At 41.0% G+C, this 12,123-nt stretch overlaps 1 protein-coding gene across 4 annotated transcripts in view; it reads right to left on the bottom strand.

The window, feature by feature from the left end:
• Nucleotides 1–1,191: 1,191 nt before the first annotated feature.
• Nucleotides 1,192–12,123, bottom strand: part of STOX2 (storkhead box 2) — a 163,085-nt gene continuing 152,153 nt past the window's right edge. For all 4 annotated transcript variants that reach the window (XM_055315700.1, XM_055315701.1, XM_055315699.1 and 1 more), the window contains one exon: nt 1,192–7,669. In XM_055315700.1, the coding sequence (XP_055171675.1) occupies nt 7,474–7,669 (196 nt within the window). In that variant the 3' untranslated portion in view covers nt 1,192–7,473. The remainder of the gene's footprint in view (nt 7,670–12,123) is intronic.

Below are 12,123 nucleotides of genomic sequence, written 5' to 3' on the forward strand. Positions count from 1 at the left end.
ATTTCACAGTTAAATAAATTATTAAAGTCAGGTGAATACCTCCTTTTTAGTATTCAGTGGCTCTCGATTTCACAGCTGTCACAGGGCAGGAGGTGCACACTGAGCACTCTGCTTGGCTTTACGGAGGAAAAAAAAAAACCTACCACTCTAAACACTTAAAAATAAGTTAAAACCATACCATTTCCTTTGGAAAGAAAAGATTTTTATGAACTGTGACTATTCTCTCAAAGGAACCAGAATCCTGCCTTCCATCTTCTTAAGTCACCACATTTCCTCCATGTGTCTGGGTCACTGGATCGCTCTGAAAGGAACGTACAGTTACCTTGACTCTTTTTTTTTTTTTTTTAAGAACAGTAGCTTTTGGTCCTGGTGTAAAACCCACATATTCTCCCAGTATTCTTGTTCTTCCTAACTTTGTGCTTGACAAATGAAGTGTCTGAATTGAGACAGTTTGAAATATATAGAGACGAACTCAGGCAAGAAAATAAGAGTTGCCCTTCAAAATGGTCACCTTGGGTTCTCCACGCTCATCCAAATGACACTGTCATCATCGGAGGACCACTCTGGGTATTGCCTTTACAAGAAAATCAGGCTCAACATTATAGCTTCCTATTGTTTTTGACTAATAATGCTGTTTCCTAGCTTCCTCATTTGCTTGACAGTAGATTACTTTTGGCTTGAAAAAAGGTTGTGCTCTCCAAGGACAAAGATTTGCCACTGTGAAGGACAGCCAAGAGAGTTATCTAAAAGATTCTGGAGACAGTGAAACATGGAGGAATTCCCAACTTGTGCAAGCATCTCATGGGAATATGTGGATAGCACCCCCCCACCTGCCCCCCACCAGTGTTCATTGGAGAAGGAATCACGTTTATTTGGGGATAGAAGTTGTGATGTGAGGACTAACAAAACAGACCAACCCCACTGCTTTCTAATTTCACAGAAACGTAATCCTGGGGGTCCCTAAACCTGACTCTTAAATTTGAATAGCTAGCCCCAAACTGGCTTTTTCAGTACGCCTGGAAAAAGATTCCGATCAGATTATTTCCCTTTTCAGTTGTTTTAATTCAAGAGCTCTAATAACAAAGAGTGTTCACTAAAAATTTGTTACAAACTCCGATTAGTTGAAGAGAGAAAGAAAGTGGTCTCACCTCAAGTATTTTCGCTCAAGTACTAAAAAAATCCACTTAGACATATAACCAAATGTTATTTAATATCTTAAAAAGTAACACAATCCAAAATGGATATTTCACACAACACTACATAAACAACATGAACACAATATTACCATATGGAGGGACTTTCAAATATAGACTTACAAAAATCCCTGTGCTTTTTTTCCTTTTAAGTTATTATACTAAGCATGACAAGCCATCATCATTTACAATATGGCACACCGACACGATAAAAACCATGTTACAAATGTGCTGTCATAAATCAGTAACATTAGGGAAGACATTTCATGAACTGTAATTATTTCATATGAAATACTATACAATATAAACAGAACATCCATCTTGGATGACCTTTACAGCAACCAGAGACCAAGTAATTTAAAGTTTTTTTTTTTCAGTGCAAACACATTTTATTCAAGGCAGTCTTGGCTGCAAAACTCCTTTCTAACATACAGTAAATCCCACTTGCACTTCTTAATTCATTTACCCCAATGCAATAGTCACATTCAGTCACTCAGAGAAAGATACCTGCAGAATTATGATCCCTTTAAACTTAACGTTGAAATTTAATTGTCTTCTAGAAAGTAGTATCTATGTCAACTACTCTAAGGACCTTAATTTGTAGCTGTCAATACTTACATGAAGGTGACCCCAGGGCAGCTCTAGTCCTAACCCATCATGTGTGCACAATACCACACACTATTTTGCCCTTTCCTTCCAATGTGGAAAGCGTGGTAGTGGATCAGTATGTAGGCGGGGGGGGGGGGGGAGCGGGGGTAGTGGGAAGGAGACAAGGACGAAGGACCTCGGAGGAAAGGCGGGCAAGGAGCTGCTGAGTGTGTACTTCATGATTCCCATAACTGCAGAGGACTGATACTGGAGGAGCTCTCGGATCTCAGATTTGGTACCTCTTTTTGGTGGGAGCAAGGGAACGGGGGTGCCAGGGTCAGCCTTTGGACAGGGAGGTAGGCAGCTGTACGTGGACCAGCCAAGCCTCTAGCCTTACATTTGCTCCTCCCTTGTGAGACTCCCCTTCCCTCGTTGGCAGGGTGTGTGTGTGTGTGTGTGTGTGTGTGTGTGTGTGTGTGTGTTTGCATTTGAAGCCAACAATGAGCAATTAAAGCCCTATAACATAATATACAGTCATAAGAAGGTTTAGTCCCCCTTGAGCCTTTTAGAATTCTCAACCTTGCAAATCAGCAACTGTAAGTCATAGAACAACCGTAAAAACACAGGATTATGCGTTAGAGGGGCAATCACCAGGGAATCCCTCTCCGGGATGCTGCTGCAAAAGGCGCAGAGATGAACTCCATCAGAGAGATGCCAACGCCTATTTCAAACACGCCAGGAAATTTAATCATGAATTTGTTCGTATACATAATTTATGAAATGCCTCCTAAATAAAAATCTATGGGAAAATATTGGATGTATCCTTAATACTGTAGAACCTTCTGGGAGAATGACGGAGTGACAGCTGATTCTTTTATCTAACTTGGCGAGGATCAGACCGATAAGTAATCTCCTTCCTGCCTGTATTTTACTAAACCCAAAGCAAAGCAATGTGTTCTGTGCTTTTGCCTTCGTTCTTCCTGTGTTCTAGCTTCCTCCCCAAGCCCTCAACGTGTGCAGCAAGCCTGGCTCCTCGCTAACAGAAGAGAACGGGCAGGACAGTGATGTGGGGGGTGGGGAGGAAAGGACAGGATCACTTCTGCTGGGGGGCTCTGCTGTCGCCTGCCAGCATGCTGCTAGCTGGTTCTGTGACCGGCCTGTGGCAACGGAGAAGATCCTCAGCAAGGATCTGATATCTCCGAGTTGGAGAAAACACCTAGAACTAGATCAGCTGCCTTGGAAATCCAGATTCTTCCCCTAGGACTCAGTATATATTGTACTGAATTTCTACTGTGCTAACGCAGCACGGTGAAGAGTACTTGATAAAGTTTTTAATTACGATTTCTGTTTCAGCACCTTCCACTGCCCGGAGCAGTCATGTTCCTGAAAGATGGTATTTTAGCACAGGAATTTTCAGAAGCCCGATAGGATACTGTAAACAAGGGTGTATGTCTAGGATCTGCCTCTGACCACAACGGCTTTGGGGTGGGTTTTGTAAAATTCCAAACACCCTGACCTTTTTGAATGAAAATGGACAAAAGTGTACAGTTGTATTAGTTTGCTTCGACTTTATTAGCACACATCAGAAAAATAGCATCGTATTTAGGGATTTCTCATGATGGTCTATCAGACAGAAGACAGATCATTGGTAGCTGCCACTGAGTTTCTGGGTAACTTTAAGTCCCCCCTCTGTCCATTTCAAGTATGGGTATCACAAATAGGACTGGCTTCGTTAATTGTTTGTCAATCGGAATGCTTTGGAAGCACTTTGAGATCCCCAAAGGAACTGGCAAAGTCATGATAGTTTGTTGTTGGCTTTTAATCAAGTTTCAAATACTGCCCGTGTTATAAATGGCGCGACCTTTCAAAATAGGTTCTCTATTGTATTGTGAGCTATACGCCTATGATTTAAGTTAAAAACTTTATTTTCAAGTACACTTGGTGGCGATAAGTGGTTTCTCCTGGGTAGGATTTTACAAAGCTGTGCCAACCTAAACCAAAACCAAAACCACACAACGCTTTCTTTTTCATCGAACAGGTTTTTCTCCCCATGGCGACTGCGGTAGGATTTAAATTTATACCTTCGAACCGCTGGGTTGGGCTCTGAGAAGGGGAGACCTGGGAACGGCTGGTGTTCAGGTCATCGTTAGTCCAGATCAACTTTCAACTTATGCTTCCTAACATCAGAGAAGCACTGATTTGCTATTTTTATCCTGCTTGGTTCCCCCAATCAGCTCTTCTATCTGTCTTCTCTATTTGATGGCACCCCCCCTCCCTTTTCATATGCTCATTAAGGTCCCCTGAGATGTGCAAAATATATAAAATGGAATACACATTATTTAACAGAACTCAGCTCTTCTAATTAAGATGAAGTTTGGGCTCGGTGTGGTAGCAGGTGAGTGAAGGCAGAGAGGCCCAAAGTACTTCAAAGCCGGCACAGTCCAAATTTGCCGTGTGTCTTCTACTACTGAAAACCTAGAATTTCCAAATCAGATTCTTACAGGAGTAAACAGCTCGCTGAACTATGTTTACCGCTTGGCCCTTCACTGGAGAGAACTCTCATTAGCAGGAAAGGGGTGGGGGGGGGTGTAGGGAGAGACAAGAAATTTAAGCTTCCTTCTGTTCGTCCGCAACAAAATCAAGTGTGCTTTTGTGGGAAAGAGGGGAGAGACAGGTTTACATCTGAAAGCGAAATAATGCCGTAAAACAAAAGCACGGCCATGAAAAAGTCACGAGTCCACATGGGCAACCACTGACACACACACAGAACGCCATGGCCTAATGTTTACGAAGGTTTCAAACTTTGCTTTGCTGAACAATACACTTTAACACACTGCTGCCGCTTCATCAAATTTATGGAGGTAGTTATATGTAAAAATAAAAATTGCCATAAAGGAATATGCTGCATCATAATAATACATAAGTGTGCAAAATGCCGACAGACGGGTTGACCCTTTCAAGTTGAACGCTACACAGATTCAGTCCTGTAAACCTTTCAGCTGATAAACTGGAAGTGAAGACTAGATAAGCAGCCACGTCACACAAAGCTATCAGTTCAGGGAGGAAAAGGATGTTGGCAAAGCTTGGCGTGGGCTGAGCGTTCGGTCACCGAGAAGCCGGCCCGCCATGGGTAGAGCATCTCGGGGCACGTCTCTAACCTGCTTCCCGCTGCCACTCCTCCCCCACCCAAAGGCTCCTGATTAGCCGCCTACGGGGACATCTCTGTAGGGACCGTCTGCTTACGTCTATCTGTATCATCTTTAAAGCCCAACTTTTCCTACTCTCATGGCTCCAGGTCGAAAGGGAGCCTCTTGTTGCTGTTTTTAAAATCATGTACCCTATAGCATCAGGCAAATAGTATACACATTTTAATAATGTCTTCTGTAAACCTGTTTCTTGTGATATAGCGATAAGTTCCTATTTTAAAGCTTCTCTTCAAGGTAATGCTTTCCTTTCCTGTCCACACAGCATTTGATTATGATAATGGCTACTTTCAGAGGATCAACTAGAGGCTGATGTGTTATTTCAATGGTTCCGCTGTTTATGAACTGATGGTATGATTCAACACTCGAGAGCAGGTTTTTTGGAAAAAAAGAAAAAAACGAATTTAGAAGAATTTAGTAACCGTATGGTATACAACTCCCCAAGGAAAGAGACTCTGTGTATAGTCTATTAGATACATTATCATTCCCTCTGGACATATTTAAGCAATGAGACAAATAGTGCATTTTTGGGTAATCGGGGCATGCCTTGGAGGAAATAAGGCATGAGACTGAAAGCCAACTGACTTAAGCATTTTAGTGGTATAAGGGTTTTTAACCAAGAAATGTGCTTACGTTTCATTATAAGCACAAAAAAGGAACCTAGACTAAACTCGGTAAGTCCAGTTTGACCTAATGCAACTTCCAAATATCTGAAAAAAGCATGAGGCCGCATCCACATGCTTCAAGAATTGGCCCAACTGTGTATAGGAGTGCATTCTTTAAACAGATCACTCGTGATTGAATCTACTACCGAAGCAGAAATGTTTCACACATATCTTATGCCAATTACATGGAAAGATTTTAGATTTACTTTTGGATATGTATCTTATGGTTATATGGCTCCAAACATCACATGCCACTAAACTAAACTTTTGGTCAGACCACTACTTGTGTCCTACGTAACCCTTCTGCAAATAATTTTTCATTGTCTACACATTTACGTCCATTGTTCTCATAGAATGAAATGGGGAACTTTGAAATGTCTCTTTTCTGTAAAGTTGAAGCTTGGTTATTTGTAATCCCTTTTTGCTGCTGAGTCGTCCTTGTATTCAATGTGACATTGTAAACCAAAGTGAAATGTTAACAAACCATTTTGAAATAACTTGGGCTAATAACTATACATCCACCTAAAAATGCCTCCTGAAATTGGTTACAAAGTATCTGTAAACATTACTCTGGCATAGTTCATGTATGCATAATTGTTACTCTGATACATTTTAGGGGAGTACAAGTTCAGATTATACCATACTTGCAGAATGAGCACATTCTGTTGGTAATTACATGGGCACATGTATATTTCTAATCAAAACTTATTTTAAAGTTTTCTCTATAGATATCTTTCCAGGAATAAAAGGCCTGAAGTTCAACTCTCCCTAAATTTGCTCTTTCCTATAACCACTAAAAATGATCTCCCATAGCCTAATTTAGGCATTCTATTTAAAACTACATAAAATAGATTAATGTCCTTCCATTAGAAAGAATAACATCCCCAGGCCATACTCTTCATTTGTATCACAAAGAACATTTTGCTTTTAAACAAACTAATTATCGTATCTATTATAGTAAGATAGGATTCATTATAAGTTTCACAAGGAGGAAATCATCTTCCTTAAATATCTGATTGACACCATGAAAGAGTCCCCATTTCCCTCTTCCATCCCTTTAGTGCTGTGCCCCAGCCAGGCTGGGGATCCCCTTCCTTTGTCCACTTCAGCATCAGAGGCCTATATTCCTGTTTGTGATTATGGAAGGTTAAAAATCAGACAAGCATCTGTTACACTTATAAACAAAATCCTGAAAACAAACACTCCCAGAATTTCGATCACGACCCCTTCTGACACACTTCCACGGGCTCCTGCAAAATCGTGTCACAAAAACTCACAGTGAGAAATGACTGGTGCATAAACAATTCACACACAAAGGGCTGGGGTCCCTTCTGGTCAGTTTGACATTGATTTCCCCCTCAAGGTGGGCCCTGGCATTTGACATTTTGTGGTGGCTTGCTTTTTTTTTTTTTTTTTTTTTTTTTGGAAGTGTCAAGGATCAGTTCCGTGGCACCCTCTGACCACAGACTGGGAGCAACACGCATCTGTGGCATTTAAAAATGGAATTGGCAACTTCATGACATTGGAATGCATATCACACTTACAGTGTCTAGACTTTCCTATGTGTGCTCAGTTACAAGTAGTGAAGCAAAAGTATACATATCACCCCTACTGCTATTCGGTTGCTACAGAGCCATAAATGTGAAAAGCAATACTCTGAAATAAAGATTTTTGTTTTTTGCCCTAGCCTACTTAGCAGCACAGTTTAAGTAAACACAAAAACTGTGGTCGAGATGCTTGTCTTTCCCAAGATGTAAACATCAGTCCCAGTGTCGTAAACTTGGCTATATCGAATGAGACAGGAGATCTGGGGCAGAACCACTGTCACACACTAGTAACAGAAGCTTGCAAGCAGTTGGAAGGTTTCTGTAACTTCTCTGCTTCATTCGTGGCGGGGTCCGTACTTGCTCGGAAGCTGAAGGCCGGGCCAGCTCCACCATGGACCGGGCTCAAGGTAGCATTCTGACGACGGTTACTTTCAACGATGCTGGACGTGTTGGAAGCCAGGCTCTCCCGAGTGCTAAAAGAGTAAAAAGGGTTTGTTTTGTTTTGTTTTAAACATAAATAATTATCTCTTGAGCCCCAGGGAAAGAGCAAATGATGTAGTTAATGGATTTCCTCTGTTGGTTTATGATGTCATATATACACCACCTCACACTGATTATTCACATATGCTCCTCCAGCCGGGGCTCCAGAAGCCTTCACACACACACATTAGTAGGATCAGCGGCACCCTGAATAAAGGGGTTTTCATCCAGCTAAATGCACTTTAAATGTTTTCCCTTCTTTCCCATTCAAGGAAACCGCTTCCAAAATTGAAGTGATAGATGGCTATCGCGTTCATTTTAGAGACGAATCCTCTTAAATACACATACGTGATGATTTCATTTCAGGCTGCAAATTCACTGAATAAATGAATAAACTCAATGTTGCCCCTAATGATTCTGTTTTCATTCCTGATTAGCAGATTTTGACTCTGGTGGACTTCAAGCACGCCATTAGCTAATTTGCCACCCTGATGGGAATAAAATTAGTCTTAAAACACTTTGCACCTCTGTTGCAAATTTTAACACTTTCATGGAAATACACTGTATTTTCAGATAAGGAATCTTAGATTCTCCCCCACCTCCCCATTCATTTGTGAAGTTCACATCCCCTCTCCCTGACTTGGGTAGAAATATTTCATTTTTTCAAGGATTCTTACAGAATAGAGGTGATCTAAAGGCTCTAGTGTATCTACTTCTCTTTTAATTTTTCTTAGTTAGAAACTCTTGAATTTGTTTTATTGCTCCAAGAGATTCAAAACACTTTAAATGTGTAGGGCAATAGCAAAAATAAGATTACATGGCCAGACTGACAGGAACTGAACAGGTTCCATGTTCAAAGTCCTCAAAATGGCACTAAGAAACTTGGTTTACAAAGAAACTGAAGAAACCCCAGTGATGCTCACAGCATCCATCCACCCTACTGGACAGATTCAAAGTTTAGAAAATATTCTGTGACAGTTGGCCCCCATCACTGATGTAAGCCTGCTAAAACTAGCCAACAGGTCTGACTACTGTAGGAGACATCCTCGCCACCTCTCTTTCATTCCCCTACTAAATTAAGAGCAATTTTGTCTGAACCCCACACAGGTTTCTCCCACTAACAGAGAATAGGGTGTTCATATGACATCTTTTAAGCCAGAATGGTGTAAAGCAGGGTGTATACACCTGCTTTCTGAATGCTCCCATTAATGCCTCTTATGCCTCTTCACTTTTACCAAAGACCTAATGTTAATCTCTGTTTTTGCTAACTGAAAGAACTCCAAAGATTTCTGCTTTCATGAAGAAAGTGGTTACTAATGGAAGGTCTTTGGAAAAAGCGAAGCAAAGTTTCAGAAAGCGGGGGATGCCTGTACTTTGGCAGCACTTCCTAGATAATGGCTTATTTCATCCTAACTTCTTGTGGACTTGAGTTCGCTTTTCATCAGGGAGCCAAGAGGTAATTGTTTAAAAGAAAGTTTGTTCACGGACTACCAAAAAGACAACTGGATCTTTCCTGACTGCAAAGTATACCTCCAGGAGGTTAATACATTTCTAGAAATCAATCACGTTCTTTCATTGTGCTTACGGCAGATCTGAGCATACCTAAAGAATACCCCAAAACATCATCACCAAAGGGATGGTAAGTGCTAGACTCACCTACTTACCTGCCTTACGCCTTCCCTAAGAAAATTCCCCACTGGCTTGCCAGCACCATAGCTGAGACACAGGGTCAGGCAAGGGAAGGAAGAAGGGCAGTCAACATGTAGAACCCCAAAGATTTCATGACACGTTCCTTCAGTTTCACTCTTAATCGTGACAGTAACTTTTTACAGTTTTTTACTTCCTAATCTAAAATGAGGAGAGTTATGGGCTCTACCTACTCACAGAGTGATTGTGAAGAAGTAAGCACTGAATCTGTACACTAAAAAGCTAGTTACATCATAATTACTTCAGTTGTACATCTGGCATCTAACATCTGGGAACTACTATGAGTTGGTGTCAAAATCCATACATTACTAATGACATCTTTTCTTTAGAAAAATGCATCTTAAGGTCCAAAGGATCTTAAACCAGCTTAAACCTTTGAATCCCACTTTTGAGGTACTGGCTTCATATTCGTCAAGCACCTGCTGTATGCCAGGCACTGTGCACACACATCACTGCAAAAGATCATCTATGTTGGGAGCTGTCTGTGCTCTAAGATGCCTCTGACTGCCTTTGGCCAGAGCCATTAATAGTGATAAATATATACAGCACTCCACTTCCTCCAAAGGATCTATTTCATTAGTGCTGTAATAACAAGTGCAGGGTGTGACATTCATAATGAGGGTTCTGGGTGTGATGATGCTAGCGGAGACAGAGCCATTAGCAGTAAAAATATTCCTCAAATTTGGAAGTTCTTCCTTTCTTGAAAAAGAAACCCAATGGGGTGCAGCCTTAAAAAATAAGATGTTGATTTTAGAAGAAGTGAACCAAGCCACTGTGCTGTTCACCCTGGATGCACGTGTTCCCTTGGCCCCGCACTCCGACAGCACATGCTCGTGTGCTACATTAAACAGACCCGTCCCTGGCAGCTTCATTACCTCTGCTTTTCACACTGTGTCTTTCAACCAGTTTTTGGCCTCATATTTGGAATCTCAGGCTTTTCAGGTCAAGATTTCTCCTCTTCAATATTACATCTAATTATCACAGTTGAAGCTTCTACTCTTTTTTCCTTCATAAAACCCTTTAGCTCCCAACGAAACGAACTCAATTCGGGAATGTGGCTGAACATGACTTCTGAGCCAGCACTGAAAGCTGGGAGTGTGGAGATCACCTTTCTCTGCTGTTGCTGTTGTTGTTGGATCTTAGTTGCTCAGTGGAATATGTACTGAAAGATTTGAATAAATTGCCCACTTGAGGTTTTTGTATCTCACCCCAATGGAGAGGTAGCAGCTGGGTGATGCTATTTGGTTAAAATATTCCTCATGCTGGAGCCTAAAACTCCCTATAACTCAAATATTCTCCTTCATAGGCTGTCCTCACGCCTCGGAAAACAACTTAGCTGATTCACTGAGGTGTACCGAAAACACAGTTTAAAAACCAATTGTGACCTGACTTCTAACCAGAGGATATTAAATATGAGAGGGGCAAAATTAGGAATTGTTCTGTAGATTATCTAACAGCATGAAATTTATGGGTGATCTATGTACTCCTGTAGAGAAAACTTTACCTAACAGTAGTGGAAAGACCCGTAGCTAAATGTAAGAAAGCTGTCTTGCCTCAGAACGATCTTACCTCCTACCATGACTAAGCGTTTAGCCTTAAGTACATCATTAAAGAAATGAAAATAAAACTTACTTCAAGGAATAATCTCATTCATAAATTCTGCATCCCAAATTTAGAGATAAAATCATACATTCTGTGGTAAGACTGGTTCAACTATTTCACGAGTATTTGTGTTTATTTGCCCCCAAACAAACAAACAAAAACATTCAGTAGCATGTGGTGGTAGGCTGTTGAGTTAGAACCCATTAAACTACTCTCAATGTCTCCTTAGCGATTATGTCTGGAGGAGTGCAGTCTTCCCTCTGTGGGGGTGCAGGGGCCGAGAGGGCACAGTGCTAGGTCAGAAACTGTGGTGCGAAGAGCACTGGGCAAGCAGAGTCTATATAGTAAGAAACAGTCGAACACAAGGTACAGGCAAATAAACCACACCCTCCATAAGTGATGGTTTGAACGTCTACCATCAATTATAGACCTTCAATTATGCCTCTCTGGCATCCACTGTTAGAAATTCAAGAGAAAAAAAAAAGAGAGAAGAGGGAAATAGAAAGAAAAGGACATATAAAATAATTGGTAAATAAATTAAGATTTGAGGCTAGCGTTTAAAAAATATTTAGCAAAAGTTATTTTGTAGAAAAGTCACTCAACAGGTAGGCCAGTCATTTTTAGACTGAGTGCCATGGCTCCCAGAGGTCAGTGTGGACTCCTTGAGGAACAAGCAGGGGAGATGTGGGGCTCCTGGCCTCACATCCACTTTCGCCAGAGCACCACCTCTGTGGTTTGTTTAGACATTAGACTCCCACACATGTGTTAACTTGGAAAAAAAGGTTACACGGCAAAAATCATCATCATAATAATAAAAAACTAGCTCTTTAAGACATAAAAGCCTAATATGGGACAAATTAATGATTCCCGATTCTGATTAGGCATGCTCTGTCCCCAAATTATCCAGAGATAAAGTGAGATGATCACAACAGAACTAAGTTTCATTCTTAATAATTAAAATATATGAAGTATAGAATCATATCTGGGTACTTGTTAAAATTATAAGTATCAGAGAATCTTGGGAATCGCAGCTAATGAGAAATGTCCACCTCTCAAGAGTATTTCTGCATCTCAGAGTCACCAATCTGGAGTAGAATTTAGAAGGAGAATTAGGTCCTGAGTTGCCCTTTGAGGAGAA

The sequence above is a fragment of the Nyctereutes procyonoides genome, unplaced genomic scaffold (assembly GCF_905146905.1).
Source record: "Nyctereutes procyonoides isolate TBG_1078 unplaced genomic scaffold, NYPRO_anot_genome, whole genome shotgun sequence".
In the NCBI taxonomy this organism is placed as follows: Eukaryota; Metazoa; Chordata; class Mammalia; order Carnivora; family Canidae; genus Nyctereutes; species Nyctereutes procyonoides.